Source organism: Artibeus jamaicensis, unplaced genomic scaffold, assembly GCF_021234435.1.
Source record: "Artibeus jamaicensis isolate MK-2021 breed Jamaican fruit bat unplaced genomic scaffold, CSHL_Jam_final contig_64, whole genome shotgun sequence".
NCBI lineage: Eukaryota > Metazoa > Chordata > Mammalia > Chiroptera > Phyllostomidae > Artibeus > Artibeus jamaicensis.
The window spans coordinates 1,359,990-1,379,422 of NW_026521911.1; the positions used below are offsets into that span (position 1 = coordinate 1,359,990).

The following is a 19,433-nucleotide window of genomic DNA, read 5'->3' on the forward strand; positions in this document are numbered from 1 at the left end:
AGGCTGTGTATTTTTTTGCTTCACTTTAGTACATACCTACCTTGTAGTTCATCAATCTGGGACTCTCTGAATGCCCACAATAAGAGTTTAAGAAAAAGGTGGAGGGTAAAATTTGAATATTCAGAAAATTATATTACCTTAATTTATTTTGGTAATTAGTGGGCCTAAACCTTGTGTAATTAGCAAAACTCAATAATAATACCTACCACGTACTAAGCATTTGGTATGTGCAGGTACAACGCTAAGTGATTTTTCACTCTTATGCTTAGTTTTATTATTTTTTAACAGAACACACATATATTAAGAACTTTATTTAATGTTTATAGCATATTTAATAACAATTTTGTTTTAAATATACTGTTTTAATATTATTTATATATGTATGTTATAAATATAAAGCAATATTTTAATAACTTAAATATTTTCTCATTTAATTTTCTCACCTAATACTCACAGCAATGTAGTAAGATATGTCAATCAACATCCCACTTTGCAGATGAAGACTCTAAGGCTAAAGTGCTTGGGCAACTTGCCCACTGGTCACAGAGAGCAAATGGCACAGCTGGGGTTCACACCTTGTTTTCTCAGACTCCAATGTCCCAGCAGGACTCCTGCCAGTGATACGAAAGCCTCTTGGGCAGACCCACTGACAGTCACAAGGAAAGAACCACTTACTACTTTGGGAGGACGCTGGGCCTGGAAACCCTGCTCAGAAGGGAGGAGAGGGAAAGAAGCAGGACGCAGACAAGTTCCAAAGTTCAAAAGTGAGGTTTTTCTGAAAAGGCTTTTCCAACAGGACAGGAACAGGCAGGAACTGTGAGGTAAGCAGCTAAAGTGTGGATGAGAAAGGGGCCACATACTAAACCTGACAAGCTCAGGGGAGGCCTGCATAGGAACCTTAAAAACTCAGAGCCCGACTTCCGCCAAGATGGAGGCATAGGTGGATGTGCCGTGCCTTCTCACACAACCAAGTTTAGAGAAAACTAAATATTAGCAACAGAAAACACAGCCAGAACACGGAAAATTGAACTTTTCGGAAGTCTGTTAACAACAAATTCTTCAGCCCGACCGGTAAGGGGCGAAACCAGCGGCTGGTGAAGCGGGATTGCACAGAGGTCTCGGTCAGCCGGACTCAGGCGCGGAATCCAGACGCGGAATCCAGGCGCAGGATTGGACCTAGTGAGTGACCGAGCCAGCAACCAGGCGAGCGACCGCGGGGGAGACAGCGGGGCAGCGGGGCTGCGTGTTGACTGAGGTCGCGCATTTGTGCGCGGGTGGACAGGTGAGGGAGTGGGCGGTTGGACCTGGCCGGCAGGTCCCCACGGCAAGCGGCAGTGGAGGGCACCGCCATTTCCCTGCTCTGACCCCACCTCCACATACAGCGTCATAACCCAGCGACTCTGAGTGGCCCGGCCCAGGTGAACCACCTAAGGCGCTGCTCCTCCGCACCCAGCTGTGAGAAACAGCAGAGGGGGCCGCCATTTCCCCGCTCTGACCACGCCCCCACATACAGCGTCACAACCCAGCGACCTGGGAGTCCGAGGCGCCGCTTCTCACACTTAAAGGGCCAGAACAGACCAAAAATGTCGCAGGAAGACCTCAAAGCCCCAGAGATAAATCTAAGCGAGGAAGAAATAGCAAAACTCACAGACACACAGTTTAAAACATTGGTGATCAGGATCCTCACAGAACTGGTTGATTATACCGACAAATTAGACAAATATATGAAGGCGAAACTAATTGAAATGAATGGAATTGCACAGGATACCAATAGCAATGAAAAGGAAATTGGGACTCAGATCAATGGAGTGGACCAGAAGAAAGCAAATAATGGCCAAACAGAAAAGAGTCAAGAAGCAAGAATTCAAAGAAATGAGAGTCTTAGGAACCTCCAGGACATCTTTAAACGCTCCAACATCCGAATTATAGGGGTACCAGAAGGGGGGAAAGGCACAGCCACCAGTGGAAAAATTATTTGAACAAATAATAAAGGAGAATTTCCCCAATCTGGCAAAAGAAATAGACTTCCAGGAAATCCAGGAAGCTCAGAGAGTCCCAAAGAAGTTGGACCCAAGAAGGAACACACCAAGGCACATCATAATTACATTAGCCAAAATTAAATTGAAGGAGAGAATCCTAGAAGCAGCAAGAGCTAAGGGGACAATCACCTATAAAGGAGTCCCCATCAGACTGTCAGCAGATTTCTCAAAAGAGACCTTACAGGCAAGAAGGGGCTGGAAAGAGGTATTCCAAGTCATGAAATCTAAAGACCTACATCCAAGATTGCTCTATCCAGCAAAACTTTCATTTAAAATGGAAGGACAGATAAAGTGCTTCTCAGATAAGATCAAATTCAAGGAGTTCATCATCACCAAGCCCTTATTATATGAAATGTTAAAGGGACTTATCTAAGAAAAAGAAGTTAAAGAAACATGAACAGTGAAAGGACAACAAACTCACAGTTATTAACAACCACACCTAAAACAAAAGCAAACTAAAAGGACAGCTAGATCAGAAGTGGAAACATAGAAATGAAGATCTCAAGGAGGGTTAGCAACAGGGGAGTGGGAGGAGGAGAAGGGGGGAGAAGGTACAGAAAATAAGTAGCATAGAAAATAGAAGTAGATAGAAGATAGATGGGGGGGGCAAGAATAGCATGGGAAATATAGAATCTAAAGGAATTGAGACACATGGTCATAAACTAAAGGGGGGGTAATGGTGGGGATGGGGGGTAGGGTGGAGGGGAATGAAGGGGGGAATAGAACAACTGTAACAGCATAATCAATAAAAAATTTAAAAAAAAACACAACAACTCAGAGCCCAAATGTAACCACATAGAATGGTCTGAAATTAAAATGTTCTAACTAAAAGTGAGTCGCAGTGGGTAGTCAGTTCCTAGGCTGACACCTTTCTTAACAAACGTGGACCTTTACCTTAACTGAGCCTGTCTATTGTCTCAAATGTCAGGGTAATTTCCTTTTTCCAGACCGCTCAGGGCACAATTTCCCACCAAAGCAGGTGACCAGAGAGCCCCTCATTATCGCTGTTATTGTGGTAACTGTCCTATACTCCTCACTGGCCTATGTAAAAGAAGTACATGCCTATTCATTTTACTTCTTATCCAATCTCAGAGGTTCCCCACTTTGCTTTCTCCCGCCACCCTAATCTATCACCAGTGAATTTCATGTAACCGCCTTACATCTTCCCCTTTGAATGTGATCTATCAAATAAGTGGTGAAGCTGCCACGTTATGGAAAATTTTTGGAGCATCTTCTCAATCCGTTGAGATTTTGCTTCCCAGAGACTGCTGTCAGTTTGGCTTAAATAAACTCATAAAAATTCTTACAGGTTTGGATGTTTCTTAAGCTGACAACTATTTTCAATATTCTTGGATCTCTCTCTGTTCCTCAGTTTCCAGGAAAATTCTTTGGGAAAAACTCCAGCTGGTTCCAGCCATACTGATAGAATTTGCATTACAGCCATGACTGAACTGGGATTTTCAAGCAGCAGTAGCTGGGCCACGACAAGGGTGGTGGGGTGATAGGAGTCTGATGGCCGTCCCTGCCGTGAGGCCCCAGGGACTGCAGCTCTGCAGCCTACACTGTCTTTGAGGCTGGATCAGTGCCCAAGATCCTGGCACACACAGGTGGGTAGGCACTTAGGCTGGTTCCTAATGTCTCTCGCTGATCACATCAGTCCCCTTCCAACCTCTCCACCTCCAACTCAGCTACCACTGCTGTTAGAAGAAAGATAAAGCTCCTTACGATGGCCTCTAAGACCCTGCAAAGTCTGCTTATGCTCTGGACTCCTGGCACCAGCCCTCTGGCCTGCAGGCCCATGACCCTTCAGTTCTCTGTGCTTGCCATTGTTCTCTTCCCACAAGGTCTCTGTAGATAACTGTTCCTTCTCCGGGAAAGCTCTTCTCACCTCCTTCGCCTAGGTTAACTGCCCCTCGTTCACCGCAGAGCTCGGGCTCCCTCTGGACAATTTCCCTGACCAGAGGAAATCTACGCGAGGCACTCGGAATTCTCCGAACTGCCCCTTTGCAGCTGTAATTTCATATTTACACAAGTAATGTCCTACAAGACTTTAAACTCCTTGAAGAGGGGCCTGTACATATATTTGGCTTACTACTGATCCATTAGGGCCTAGCACAATGCTGGTGAATAGCAGGCACTATTTGTTTAATGAATAAATGATTAAACTAACATTCTATTTTTATTATGTTATTTTGAAGGGAAGTAGGTTCCCTGATTACAGATTTATTATAACTGTAACTACCTACCAACAATCATCTAACTCTTACCATTTACAAAATACTTATCCAATATTTAGTGTTTAACTATTTATATAAGTAGTGAAGAACACAGCAATGGTTTGACACCCCCAAAACTCACAGTATTATGAGAGAAAGAAAGACAAAAAAAAACAGATGATCAAATCCCAAGAGAGGGTAATAAGTATTATCACAGAGGAAGCACAGGGTGCGAGTACTTGGAGGTTCAGGGAAGGCTTCTTGGAAGATGTAACACCAATGACCAAAAGGAAGAGTAGTTTTCAGACAACAAGAGTTCCCCTGCCTGGAACTCTCACAGGATCCTGGGAGGGTGGTCTGACAAGTATCATCAAAGTTATTTCACATTTGCCCCTGGCTGGTGTGGCTCAGTGGACTGAGTGCCAGCCTGTGAACCAAAGGGTCACCACTTCAATTCCCAGTCAGGGCACACGCCTGGATTGTGGGCCAGGTCCCCAGTAGGGACATGTGAGAGGCAACCAAACATTGATGTTTCTCTCCCTCTCTTTCTCCCTCCCTCCCTCTCTCTATAAACAAACAAATAATAAATGCTAAAAAAAAAAAAAGATACTTCACATTTGAAAAAGTTAAAGAACCACCACCCCAAGGCCACATAGTCAACAGGCAGTAGGGCCACTACAGGCTCAATCCCAGGGCTGGGCTCCTCTTCAGAGACATGCTTTCCCTCCAAGCTACCTAGTAGGCCCTGCTGTTCTTTGCTCCTGGACTTGGCCAACCACCTGACTCTACTGGGCTTCTGGGCAGTTGATTGGCTGCTTTCACAGCTCACCTACCCATCAAGTTCAGAAAAAGCTGCTAACCCCATCTTCCCCAATTGCCTTCTGCTACCAGGGAGTAAACAAGCAGGACCTCAACAGGTTGTACAACTGAGGGAAGGAGCAAGACCCTGGGCCACACTACAGAACTGTCTGTCTGGTGAGGGCCCACTGGGGCAAACCCTGGTGATTCAGTGTGTGAGCCAAATCCTTCCAAAGAGACTCAGTTTTCCCTGCAGAGTTTAACGCTAGGAACTATATTTCAAAGTTCTCAGTAGGAACCCCATTAATGAGATTTGGAAACTAAGACTCAGAAAGGGAGTTTCTATAACTTATTAAGGATCATCGAGCCATTTAGTAACTGTGTCGGAAGTGAAATCCAGGACTTCTAATCCTAAAAATCCTATATGCTTCCTGTAACATTATGCTGCCTTCTAACATCTCATCCTTCAAAAAGCCTGTGTGGGTTACACCCTCGCACTCAGAAAATGGTGTCATGACCTTAGAGAACTCTCACTACAGGGATCACATTAAAAGAGTGATGCCAGTTAGGCCTCAACCTTTGGTCTAGGGCAGTGGTTTTCAACCAGTGTGCCACAAGAATTTTTAAAATATGCAGTACCTGCCTATATAGTCAGGGGCACTGACCTCTTTTCCTTTAGATTGTCAAAAAAAAAGCCAACAACACAACTGCAGCCATCTGGTGTGATGAATCAAAATTATACCTTTTTTTTTCTGGTCAGATTGGCAAAAAATGTATTTTTTGGTGTGAAGAATTTCAGTAATTAGTTTATGTGTGCCATGAGATGAAAAAGGTTAAAATGGCTGGTTTAGGACAAAGCTTTTATTTCAATCTATTGCAAGCAACGAGAACATTTACATATTTACTGGTTAAGAGAGCTATATATTTTGGTTGCTCTAATGCTATCACTAATATCTTCCCGTTCAGCCAAAATGATACACCAATCAATAAACAGACAGCCCCTGTGAGGCCCTGAGACAGCCAAATGTATTCACTAGCCAGGGTTTTTGTTAATTAGATAAACCCCTCGATCAATGTGCAGAGTATTTACCTATGCTGTAGCCACATACACTGCGGACACCTTACTTACTCCTGGTACGTGGATAGCAAATGTCTCAAGCCCCAAGCTGGGGCATCTGGGGACAAGAACCAAACGAAACCATCAATGCAAATCTAAAATAAATGTGTTTAGCCCTCAACAAAACCCAGACCTTTTTTTCCCCTGAACTACAAACCAAATCAGACTTTTTCTAAAAGCATGTAGTAAACAAGTTTGAGCTGGTACGAAGTCCTTCAGTTTCTAAAGTCATCAAACCAATCTCTAAACTGATGGAGATTTTGAGAGGCAGCATGGTACGTACAGTGGGAAAAGTCAAAAAGACACATACATTCAACTTCCTAGTTGACATCTCCACTTGAATATCTTACCGGCATATTAAACTCAGCCTGTTCAAAACTGAACTCAAAATCTTCTCTCAACCCAGTCTTCCTCCAGCATCTTCATTTCAGTGAATGGCCATAGCACTGAGGCAGCTGATCAAGCCAGAAAACAAATTCATTCTTAACACCTTCTTCTCCCTAATCAATCACATCCGATTCTATTCAAGCAGTCAGCATTCATTTATTGAATACCTACTATACAGCAGGCACTGACAGAGTTCTAAACATCACTAAGTCCTGTCCAGCTTCCTTCCTCCACGTCTGCTGCTGACACCTCAATCCAGTCACCATCTGCCATCATGCACTAGTGTGACTCCAGTCACTTTCAGCCAGTCTGCCTGCATCTACCGCAGCTCTGTATCAATCTTTTCTCCACAGAGCAACTCGAGTGATCTTTTAAAATTACAGACCTAGATCATGTCACCATGTCTTTTTGTCTCTTCTCCATGGAGCAACCAGGGTGACCTTTTAAAATTACAGATCTACTGCTAGACAGAAAATCAACAAGGAAACAGAAGCCTTAAATGACAGACTAAACCAGATAGATAAAATTGATATTTTCAGAGCATTCTCCCCCCACCCCAAGCAGCAGAATACACACTGTTTTCAAGTGCACCTGGAACACTTTCTAGGACAGACCACATTTTAGGACACAAAACAGGTCTCAACAGATTTAAGACTGAGATCATCTTTCCAACCACAATGGTGTGAAACTAGAAATCAGTTCCAAGAAAAAAACCCAAAAAATGCACAAACACAGAGAGGCTAAATAACATGCTACTAAATAGTAAATGGGTTAACAATGAGATCAAGGAAGGAATCAAAAGATACCTTGAAAAACTGAAAATAAAAACACAACGACCCAAAATCTATGGGATAGAACAGAAACAATCATTCACAGCACTACAGGCCTACCTCAAGAAACAGGTAAAACCTCAAACTATTTAACTTTACACCTAAAGAAACTAGAAAAAGGACAATAAACAAAGCCCAAAGTGAGTACACAAAAAAGGAAATGAAGATAAGAGCAGAAACAGCCCTGGCCAGGTGGCTCAGTTGGTTGAGGCAAAGGTTGTGGGTTCAATTCCCAATCAGGGTACGTAATAAGGTTGCAGGTTCTATTCCTGGAGGGTGTGTATGGGAGGCAAACTGATCAATCTGATCAATGTTTCTCTCTCACGTGATGTCTCCCATTGATGTTTCTCTCTCCCCCTTCCTCTTTCTCTAAAATCAATAAGAATATCCTCAGGTAAGGATTTTTTTCTTAAAGGGCAGAAGTAAAAGGAATAAAAGTCTAAAAAAATCACAAAAGATTAATGAAATCAAAAGGTGGTTCTGTGAAAAGATATCTTGATAAACCTTTAACCAGAGTCATCAAGAACAAAGAGAACCCAAATAAATAAAATCAGAAATGAAAAAGTAACAAGTCACATCACAGAAATACAAAGGATTATAAAAAACATTATGAATCATATGACAACAAATTGGACATTCTAAAAGAAATAGATAAACTACTAGAAACAATCTTCTAAAACTGAATCAAGAAGAAACAGCCCTGACCAGTGGCTTATCCATAAAACAAAAGGCTGCAGGTTCAATTCCCAGTCAGGGCACATGCCTGGGTTGTGGGTTTGGTCCCTGGTCAGGGCACGTATGGGAGGCAACCGGTTGATGTTCCTGTCTCACATGGGTGTTTGTCACCCTCTCTTTCTCCCTACTTTCCATCACTCTAAAAATAAATAAACAGTATCTTTTTAAAAATGTCAGTCAGCCCTGGCTGGTGTAGCTCAGTGGATTGAGCGCGGGCCTGCAAATCAAAGGATCGCGGTTCAATTCCCAGTCACGGCACATGCCTGGGTTGCAGGTCAGTTCCCATCAGGGGACACACGAGAGGCAACCACACATTGATATTTCTCTCCCTCTCTCCTTCCTTTCCTCTAAAGATAAATAAATAAAACCTTTTAAAAAATGTCAGTCAGAGAAAAACAAATACCATATGATTTCACTTACACATGGAACCTAAAGAACAGAAACAGACAAAACAGAAACAGACTCATAGATACAGAGAACAAACTGACAGTTGTCAAGGGGTGGGTTAAAAAAGCGAAGGGATTAAGAAATACAAATTGGTAGTTACAAAACAGTCACAGGACCTAAAGTACAGAGTAGCGCATGCAGTCCATAATACTGTCATAAACTATTATGCCAGGTAGACAGGTGGATGCCGGAAATATTGGGTGGGGGCACTTTGTAAAGTGTATGACTCTCTAACCACTATGCTGCACACCTGAAACTAACGCAAAATGATACTGAATGCAAACTGTAACAGAAAAATAAAATTAGAAATATAAAACTACAGATCTAGATCATGTCACCATCTCTCTCTCTCTCATGCACACACACACACACACACACACACACACACACACACACACAGGCTTAACACTCTTCAATGGTCACCCACAGCTGTTAGTAAAAATAAACGTTCTGAACATGGCCTAGAGATCCACTGTGTACGGTCACTATGAACCCAACCTCTCCAGTCCCTGTCAACCACTAACCTACTTTCTGCCTCTGTGGATTTGTCTATCTGGATATTTTATATAAATTAAATTATACAACATGTAGTCTTTTGTGCCTGGCTTCTTTCACTTAGCGTAATGCTTTCAAGGTTCATTCATATTGTAGTATGTATCAATACTTCATTCCTTCATATTGATAAATAATATTCCAAAAAATGGGTATATTAGATTTTTTATTTATCTGTTCATCTGTTAATGGACTTCCGGGTTGTTCCTTTTTTGGGCTATTATGAATAATGTAGCAAAAAATAATGCTGCTATGAGCATTCATGTACAAGCACATGAATGCACATGTTTTCATTTCTCTAGGGCACACAAAGTCTGTCCAGAAAAAAACCAACCACTGTTAATATAATGAGAACAGTTTGCATGACATTGATGTAACCTGGCAGCCAAGTTGAGTGGACTGGAATGTGCATGCGTGATTAGTGATGACTTCACTGGACTAGTCAGTGGGGGTGGTAAATGCCACTGACTGAGCATGTGTACTGTGTGGCTGTCACATTCAAAATGAGCAAGTACAGCAGCAAATCTGCATCAAATTTTGCATTACACCTGAATATTCCTCCACAGAAACTATTCAGATAATTCAGAAGGCCACAGAAGCCAACTGGTGATTGGCAGCTTCATCACAACAATGCACCTGCTCATGCATCACGTCTCCTGCAGTTTTTTTGCGAAACATCAAATCGCTCAGGTGACTCAGCCCCACTACAGCCCAGACTTGGAACACTGCAACTTCTGGCTTTTCCCCAAACTAAAATCACCTTTGAAAGGGAAGAGATTTTAGACCATCGATGAGATTCAGGGAAATACGAGATGGGACAGCTGGTGGTGACTGGGAGAACTGTGTGAGGTCCCAAGGTGCCTACTTTGAAGAAGACTGAGGGGTCATTATCCTATGTGCAATGTTCCTTGTATCTTCTTCAATAAATGTCTCCATTTTTCGTAGTGAGTGGCTGGATACTTTCTGGATAAATCTCGTTTACCTAGGAATAGACCTGCTAGGTCATAAATGCTATGTTTAACATTTTGAGGAATGCCAACTGAGTTCTAAAGCAGTCAACGCCATTTCATTTCCCCACAAGCAATATATGAGGGTTCCAACTTCTCCACATCCTCACACACTTGCTATTATCTTCCTGATTACAAGCATCCTAACTGGGTGTAAGTGGTGTCTCATTGTGGTTTTGATGAGCATTTCCCGAATGACTAATGATGTTGAGCTTTTCATGTACTTATTGGTCATCTGAATATCTTCTTTGGAGAAATGTCTAGTCAAATCTTTTGTCCATTTATAAATTGGGCTATCTTTTTATCGTTGTTTCTTTTAAAAAAAAAGATTTTATTTATTTATTTTTAGAGAGAGAAGAAGGGAAAAAGAGAGGCAGAGAAACATCAATGTGTGGTTGCCTCTTGTGCACCCCCCACTGGGGACCTGGCCTGCAACCCAGGCATGTGCTCTAACTGGGAATCGAACTGGCAACCCTTTGGTTCGCAGGCTGGCACTCAATCCACTGAGCCACACCGGCCAGGGCTATCACTGTTTCAAGAATTTTTTTTTTACATCCTAGATATAACTCTTATCAGATATGATTTGCAAATATTTTCTCCCATTCTGTGGGAGAGTCTTTTCACTTTCTTTGACATTATCCTTTGAACACAACAATTTTTAATTTTAATAAAGTCCCATTTATTTACTCCTGTGTTTTCTTCTAAGAGTTTTACACTTCCAGGCCTTACATGCAGGTCTCTGATCTATTTGAGTCAAGGCCTGTGTGTGGGTGGGAGAGGCTCCAGCTGCACTTTGTACACTGACACCCGCCGTCCCAGCACCACGGTTGGAAAACACAAGTTGCGCTCATTCTGAAGTACGAGACTGTGACTGCACAGCCATCCGGCTCCCGGTTAGCCTGTAAGTGCCACGAGGGCAGGGACTGCACCAATCTGGTTCACTACTGTATCTCCAGCACTCGGCCTAATGCCTCACTCCTAATAACCACTCATAAATGTTGGCTGAATGAATTAATTTTATTATTAACAATAAACACTCTACAATTCTATGCATTATAGTACAACATCATCATCTTCAAGTTATTTAGGCTCACAGAAGTTAGGTGATGTATGCCTGGTATTGCTGGTTCTCAGTGTTTGACTCAGATGCCCCCTCCTCACCCAGGAAGGGGCCATGAGCCCTCCAGGGTAAGGACTGCCTCTCCTTCCTCACTGTGTTGCCACCAACACACATTCCGTTTAGACCAGGCACAGAGGACAGGCTAGACAGACGAGTACCTGTGGGACAAATGGACAATGACGTGGAGGACAAGGTCCCTACCTATTCCAGTCCCTCCTGGCCTCAGAAAGTGGTCCAGCAACACTGAGCAGTACTGGATCCCCCTCCCCATCACACGCCCTCCGCTGTTTCTTGCCTTGGTACTACCACTCACGCTGCCGCCTTTGCCTGGAATGCCTCCCCTTCTATTTGCTGTACCTACTGATATTTTAAGACTCTAATTAGGTGCTGTTTCCTCTAGGACACCTGCCCTGGTACCCCAGGCTGGTTAGGGGCAGTGCGTTGTGGGCTCCTGTCTCTTAACAACAAGCACTGACCATACTTGTTGTTGTGGTCTTCCCCAGTCTCCTTCATCAAGGACGGGGAGCATGCCTGGTCAGGTGCCCCCAGTGCCAAGCCTATGACCCAGCATGACAGGTGCTCAGTAAATTTTTGTCAAATGAACAAATGAAGCTGGAGAGATCAGGCAGGCAGTCTGAAGTCCAGGGTCTATGCCATCAGGGTTCCATCATCAGAAAATGTTTGGGTGTTATGACAAACTGAGTTAAGCACTTAGCAGAGAGGTCCAGCTCCTGGCCGGGAGAAGGGAAATTGGTAGGGGGGTTGTCTTTCACCAAAGCTTCTTTAGAAGGAAATGTGATCTCCCTCAGCACAGGGAGAACGGAGCCCTCACTTTCCCCAGCCCTAACAGCTCCCTGTATGGCTTGGGCGGAGCCTGGACAGATGTGCTTTCAGTCTACACCGTGCCCTGGTTTCGGGTGAATGATTCTTGAGTCTAGAAGCCAGGCTCAGGTTTAGGCTGAGCCCAGAGCAGGGCCACCTGCTCATACTGCTGACAGGTGAGACAGGGGATCCAGGGCTGATTTTCACTCCTGAAGAGCTGAATGCACTAACAAGGTTTAAGTGCCCTGGGGAGAAGGAAGAAAATAGTTGCCACATAAGGAAAAAGAAAGAGAGAGGAAGGAAAGAGGAAGGGACCCGGCCTCCCTCTGATACAGCCAATGGAAATAAGACTCTAGGCTGCATGTTTCGGGTTTGCTTAAAAGTCAGAAAAAAACAACCTTGCCCAAGTTCTGCTATGCTAGAGAATACAGTAAGAGATGTGGGGAGTTAGACCTTGTTCCTGCCCTGGGGAGGCACACAATCCGGTTTAAGGTGAAGTCTGGTCCACAACCTTCTTCACGTAAAGAACAGGGTATAGAAGTGGCAGATCTGCCCTGCCCCACCAGCCAGGCACAAACCACACAGTCACCCAGCTCCACATAAAGCAGGTCAGTAGTACCCACATGCCAGGGCATCTACCCAGAGCTCTTGGCTTGACCAACTCATATTCTGAGGATTCCTGATCTGCTACTGATTAAATCAGCATGTGAACCTTGCTGGTTTGTGGACTGAGTGCCTCAGTCCTGATGTTCAGCCCTACTTCTCTTACCTGACTGCCAATCTTGCTTCTAGAAAAGGATTCCTCTACTCCCACAGGCTGGTACATCCCTTCCTCAATGACCCTCATTGCCTCCCAGACCAGTGACCAGCAAAGGCACGCCCTGCCCCATCTCCAGTGTCTAGCAGAGGTCCACTCATTCATTCATACACAGGAACTGTTTGGGGTGAGAAGGACAGAAAAATGAAGTCCTAATTCAGATCTTTACAAACTTGACCTTGTCTTACTAAAATAAACTTTTAACCAATCTGCATTCAGCCTTTCCTCAATTCAGTTCATCCTTCACCTTTCTGAATAACTGGGCAATTTTCCTGCTTTAGTACTTCCTGTGTCTTCCCAGTGATCATAAGAATTCAAAACTCCTTATTCTGGGCATTCTAGAATTTGCACATTCCAGCTTCTCTCAAATCACCCTCCCTTTTTCCCCGCCCTGCACCTCTGCACAAGTACCACACCAGGAGCATCAACGTGACACTGGGCCCAGCAGCCAGCTGGCATCCTCTCCCCCTGCCTTTGCTCAGCTCATTCTCTGCTCTTTCCTTCTGGGGGTAGTAGGGAGAGAAGGGCAGGGTCTATGCCTTGCCCATCTCTGGTGCTCTCACAAATGGCAAAGATTCTGACTGAGTCATCACAACCAAGAGAGATGGGACAAGAGGCGGCAGGAGAAAAGCGAGCTAGAGACTGGGAACACACGTGAAAGGCCCCTACAGACCCCATCCACACAGACAAGTATGAATGGGGCTGAGTCACACGTACACCACAAATCCCATCACTTTCTCTATTCTTCGGGCAGGTGTTTAATTGCTATTAGAAAAACATGTACCTGAAAGAGCTAAAATAATTAACAGATGGAGGCTCCATGGAATGGGGTAAACTCAGCCTGCCTGGGTGGTGGAAGAAAGGTGAGTCACAGCACTGCCCCTCTGCAAACGTGCTGTTGACACTGGACTGCCAGAGAAAAGCAGCAGCCTGGCAGCCCTTAGCTGTTACCAACAGGTGATTCCAGGGTCAGCAAAGGCCTGGGAGGAGGGGGGCCAGCCAGTCTCACCCCCTCAGTTCCTCACACTGCAGAAGGAAGCGAGGCTCATCTGTTTCTGGGGGAATGAAGATGCCACGCACAGCCTGCAGTTATGAATGGCTCTTATAAAAACAAACTGACATCTGTGCTTGGTTTTTAAGATGCATCATCACATGTTTATTAAACTATTGCTCTATCATATTTATTAGTCTACGAAACAACTCCCAGCCCATACTTCCAAAAGTGGTTTATTAAAAACTAAGCCTTGAACATTAATACTCAAAAGCACCCTTGAGAATCAATAATAATTCTGCAGATAAAATGAAAGAGAATCAAAGCAGTAAGTCTTGGTGGGGGCTGCAGCTGCCTTTCAGCACTTTCTGGTATGTTCAGGCAGCTGGAGTGGGGAAGAGTACCAAGGGTATGTAGGACTGGGTGCCGGGCTAGCTCCCCCAAACAGCACACTTCCTGTCTGAAATGTGGGCTTGGTAGCATGGAAGGGGGAGTGTCTTAGGGCCATTTAGATCTATGCAATGGGCCAAAAAAAGGCCAAGATTAGGCCCAGTGAGAGCCACTAGTTTCACTGAGGATAAAACCCCTTCCCCTAACCAACCACCAGGCCCATAATGATGCCCTGTGCTGACCCAAACCTGAGCATCCATCATGGACACATACTCTGTCCTGGGCCCTGAGTTGAGTCCTGCCCCTGCCCAAGAAAAGCCTCAAATCCAAACAGCCAGTGGTCATAAGGGACCCAGGGAGACTGGAGGAATGCAATCAGCCCATGGGCAGGGATCCAGCATGTACGCCCTAGGCCTTTCTAAGCCCAGAAGACCTGGCAGAAAGGTCTCTTCCAGCTTCCTCCCAAATCCACATGCCTCGGATGCCCGCCTGTACCGCATTCAGGCAACAAGCAATGACATATAGCCAGCTCCGCAAAGAAACAAGAACAAGTTAGAAGATTTAGTGAGGAAACCACAGGATGCAGAGGGGACTCCAAACCATGCCCTGTGAAGAACAAAACAGTGGAAGGACCCAGGGGTGTTTGAGGTCAGAAGGAAAGGAAACACAGGGCTCACCAGGGAGCCCGGGTGACTCTGTAACTACAGGGTTCAGTTCCCAGCTCTGTGTGAGAATTTCCTCTAAGGCAGTCATCACCAGAGGAAGGGGCCTTCCCTGCTCAGCCCCTCCTGTGGGGGAGAGCAAGGCCTGGGGTTCAGCACTTACCTGCTGACTTCCTGGACATCGTTGGTACGAGCAGCTTCCAACAGGGCTACATCTGAAGAAAGAGAAGGCATCAGTCACATCCCTGGCCAGGACCTACCCCTCAGGACAGCTTAGAGGGCCCAGTGAGACAGTGAAAGTAGAAGCACTTCAGAAACATGGGCTTTAACAGGGCTGATGTGGCCCTGGTGAAAATGAGTTTGACACCCCTGAGATATGTTTTAAATGACTATCGTTACTAGCCATTCCCTGACTTTGCCCCACTTTGTCTCCCAGCTAGTCTCCCACTTTGTTTCTCAGCCTAGTTTTGATGTCACAGGTCACAAGCCCAGAGGTAGGGATGGGACGGGGAGGGACAGGCTAAGGGGGGTGTGGGCCCTCCTCAGTGTAGAGAGAGTGTCGACCAGGAGTCAGGAGGCCTGACTCCAACACACACTGCTCCCCCCTCACCCTGCGCTGTGGCAGCCCTCTCCGCTCTCAACCCCAGCTTCCCTGACTTTAAAGTAGATGCAATAATCCTTGCACCACCAGGCCTCACAAGGATGCTGAGGAAATGATGATTGGTAAATCTGCAAACTCCCTGATGCCAAGCCCAGCAAAGGGAGACCCAAAGCATACGGTTCCCATTAGGAATTACCTAGCATGATGCTGGCACCACCTTGTGGCCACATAGAAAAACTGAGTAAAAAAAAAAAAAATCTCAAAAGACAACGGCAGCACGATTTCTTCAGAGTTAATACCAAGCGCCCCGGAGACCTCTGAGCCCAGCCTGGGTCTGAGCCCCAATGTTGAACGCTGGAAGGACTCACACCCAGTGCTGCTTTAGGGAGTTCTCAGTCCAGCGAAGAGACTCACCCAGTAAAACAGGAGGCAGCACTGCAGCAGGGTAGAAAGCAGGATTTGGAGCTGGGCAGACCTGGGCTCTCATCCCAACTCTACCACTTACTTGCTGTACCACCTGGTCAACCCACCTAACTCCTGGGCCTCAGTTTCCTTATCTGTACAATAAGGATAAGATACCACCTTATCAAGCCTATGCAAACCAGTTCTATGGTTCAGACAGTAATGATTCCACCCCACCTCCAAGCCTAGACTACAAGGCCAGGTCTTTCCTGGTTATCCTCCCTAAGCACATACCCAGGCAGCCCCGAGCTGGAAGGGAAAGGAGCCTTCCTCAGAGGTGGCTATATCCACTCTTCCCTCACTCTGCTGAAAGAAGTGGCTTCTGCAAGGTCATAGAGGAAGAGAAAAATGAGGCGAGATTAAACCCGGGCTTCCTGGTTCCTAAACTGTACGGTTTCTACCACACAGCACCGAGGGCCTGAGTTTACAACTCCAAGTCAGGGAATAGGGTAGCTAGCAAGTCAGAAGGGTTGGAAATGGTCATGGCCTTTTGGCCAAAAGGCCAAAATATTTACCTATTTTGGTAAATAAATCTCTGGTCTCCTTGCTGGGGTGCACGTTCCACAAAGCCCAGTCCAGAGCCCCCAAGAACCTCTAAAAGGCAAAACCTTGGACATCACCTCCTAATACTTCTAAACATTCTGGCCTCAGGACATTTCCTGAGCTCCAGGCTCTCCGATACCTCCAGGAGAAATCACAAACTATCCAGGCTCCACTCCATTTGCTCTCACCTCATCCCATAGAAGCCCTGATCTCCAGCCACGCTGGCTATTCTACTAATTCTTGCACACTCCATGCTGATCTGTGACTCCTGCACCTTTGTTTCCAGAAGCCTCTGCATGGAATACGATCCAACTAAAGACACACTTACTGAGTACCTACTAAGTTCCAACACTATGGTGGACAATGTGAAGGTATTTAAAAAAGGAGCTGGTATCAACTTGAAAAAAAAAAAAACAACCAAAGATAAGATGCATTCCCTGCTCTCATGGAAGTCATAGTGAGGCCTTTTCATCTCTCATCTCAGCCTTCAGAAGGCAAGTTCAAATTCCTTATCCCCCAGGGGTCTCCAATCTTCCAGGAAAGCTTTCCTGACCCTGTTTGCCCTCTAATCCCCCAAACCACACAGAATCAGACCACTCACCAAACCCACAGGCCTCGCTGCCTATGCTGTCTTAAGTAACTTTGTATTAAGTTAGGAGTTCCACACCTAGCCCAAAACTGGGCACAAGGGGGTATCCAAAAATGTCAAAAGTTATAGAATCATAGAATGCCTAAGCTACAAGAGCCCTTAGAGCTCTATTTCAACATCCTTGTTTTGTAGATGAGGAAACAGAGGACCAGTGAAGAAGAGCCAGGGTCTAAAGTCACAACAGGAGTTAGAGGTAGAACCAAAACAAGGTCCCAGTTGTCTTTACTCCCACTACAAAGCCCATCCTTCACTACTGCTGGACTCATGAAGGCAAGATGTCTGGCTCTCTCCCTGCTCCCCTAGTCCCTGCTTACCAACATGCCCCCATGTGAAATTCCAACCCACAGTTGTTCTGGGTCCCTAGGGAGCCAACTTCCGAGTCTTCCTTCTCCTAACTGCTCCACATGGCAAGATCAACTCATGCCTGAGGCCAGGCACAGCAAAACCCTGGGAGTCTGATGGGCAGACTGCTGAACTCCAAGAAAGTAAAAACAGCACTGTAAAAGTACTGAGAAATCATCTTTCACTGTGTAAGTGAGGAAACTGAAGCCAGAGAGGAGCAAAGGGTGAGGAGTGGTGAGGCCAACATTGAAACCAAGTCGTCTTTCTTTCTTAGGCCACCTTAGGGAGTAAGTTCTAAACCATTTAGCAGTTGCCCTCAAAATACACGCAGTCTCCTGGAGACCTCTTAGAGAGGAACTGGATCAGGCAGAATTTTAGAGCTTAAAGGACCATGCTCTAATTTTAGATGTTTAGTACCATGTTCCCCTTGTACAGTTGGACAAAGTGATGCCCAAAGATGGGCAGTATTTGGCACTGAACTCTCCAGTGCAAACCCTACCCCTGTGATGATGTCTGGGTCCCTTCAGGTCTGAAACTCTGCTGTTCTAAATCTGTAAGCAACTCCCGCACCCAAAGAGAATCAGGGCACTCCTCCCGCCTCTCTATTCCTCGAACCCAGGCTGTCCCAATAATTACCCTTGCTGGACGGGTTCTTGCCGTAACAGTGAACCACCAGAGCCGTGGCCAGGGCCCACATGCCCAGTCCGACTCTTTTGGGGAGCTCATTCCAGCAGTCGTGTCCGGAGAGTGTTTCTTCGGAGCTAGGAAGGTGTCCCCCGGTAGCGGCTGCGAGGCACTGAGTCTCGGGACGTCTTCCCTGGTGCCCCCCGGTGGCTGCCCCTCTGCGGGTGATTAAGGCCAGCGATGTTCCAGGACGCCCCCCGAAGGCGGCTCTCAGCCACTGAGGCTCCCCGCTGCCCTCAGTGGTCACACTCCAGCCGGTGGGACTTCGATGTATCTGGAGCGATGGAGACCTAAGCAGCTGGTGGAGGAGCCGCCGCGCCAGCGCTGTTCTCTTCAACACCAGGGACCCCAGCATCTTGACAACTGCTTCGATAACCACCCGGTGCCGGCCCCTGTGCTGGCCCCTGTGCTGGCCACTGTGCCGGCTACAGTGCCAGCCACGTCCAACATGGCTGCCTCGGCGCGTTCGATGACGCCGCGAACGGGGTGAAATTACGCACTACCTCACGGGAGTGGTAGTCCGCAGCTCTAGAGTTTCCCGCAGCTGGAGGACAAATAAACTACACTTTCCAGAGAGCTGTGGAACGCGTGTCACAATGACTGTCGAGTTACAGGGACCCCGGGGCATGCTGGGAAATGGAGTTCGCTGAGGGGCGTGGCGATTAGGATGCGAGTACCAGAGGACAGTTCAAACACGCGCTCGATTTAAATAGGGATCTTCGGGAAAGACCTATTATGAAACGTATGCCTATTTCTTTCAGTGTTCTTCTCTTTTAAGCCTGAGACGGCTTTTCAAAAAGATGTTTGGGGTAACCGGTCCACCTAAAATAGAAATTCTTTTTTTATTTTTCTACCTTCCTTTTGGTTGAAAAACTGACACCTCGTCCCGCTTTCTCACTTGTTTGATTTTCAAAGGACTTTCATGTGGACCATTTCATCTTGTCTTCAAGGCAGCTGCGTGCGGAAACCTGGACAAGGACTATTATTATTCTAGTCTACAGGGGAGGGCATTTAGGCTCAAAAGTGAAATGATTTCTCAATAAATCAAATAAAGCTCAAGTCTTCTGACTCTGAGCCCAACCTCTCCATAAACACCTGCAACCCACCGTGGCCCCTTTTCCGGACTGAACTCACAAAGCAGACAAAAGGAGGAAGCTCTTCGTGCCGGTTCTCTCTCTCTTGCCCCTGCACTTCCTGTAGGTCTCCTTTCAAACTTCCCATT

General features: G+C 45.9%; 1 protein-coding gene across 5 annotated transcripts in view; it reads right to left on the minus strand.

Moving 5' to 3' along the window:
- CLPB (caseinolytic mitochondrial matrix peptidase chaperone subunit B) overlaps nucleotides 1–18,662 on the minus strand; it is a 156,056-nt gene extending 137,394 nt beyond the window's left edge. For 3 of the 5 annotated variants that reach the window (XM_053670747.1, XM_053670748.1, XM_053670746.1), the window contains exons 1-2: nucleotides 18,164–18,662; nucleotides 15,094–15,145 (exon numbers count right to left, since the gene is read on the minus strand). In XM_053670747.1, coding sequence (XP_053526722.1) covers nucleotides 15,094–15,145; nucleotides 18,164–18,566 — 455 coding nt within the window. In that variant the 5' untranslated portion in view covers nucleotides 18,567–18,662. The remainder of the gene's footprint in view (nucleotides 1–15,093; nucleotides 15,146–18,163) is intronic. The other 2 variants (XM_053670749.1, XM_037135667.2) reach the window with 1 other exon arrangement.
- Nucleotides 18,663–19,433: the final 771 nt, after the last annotated feature.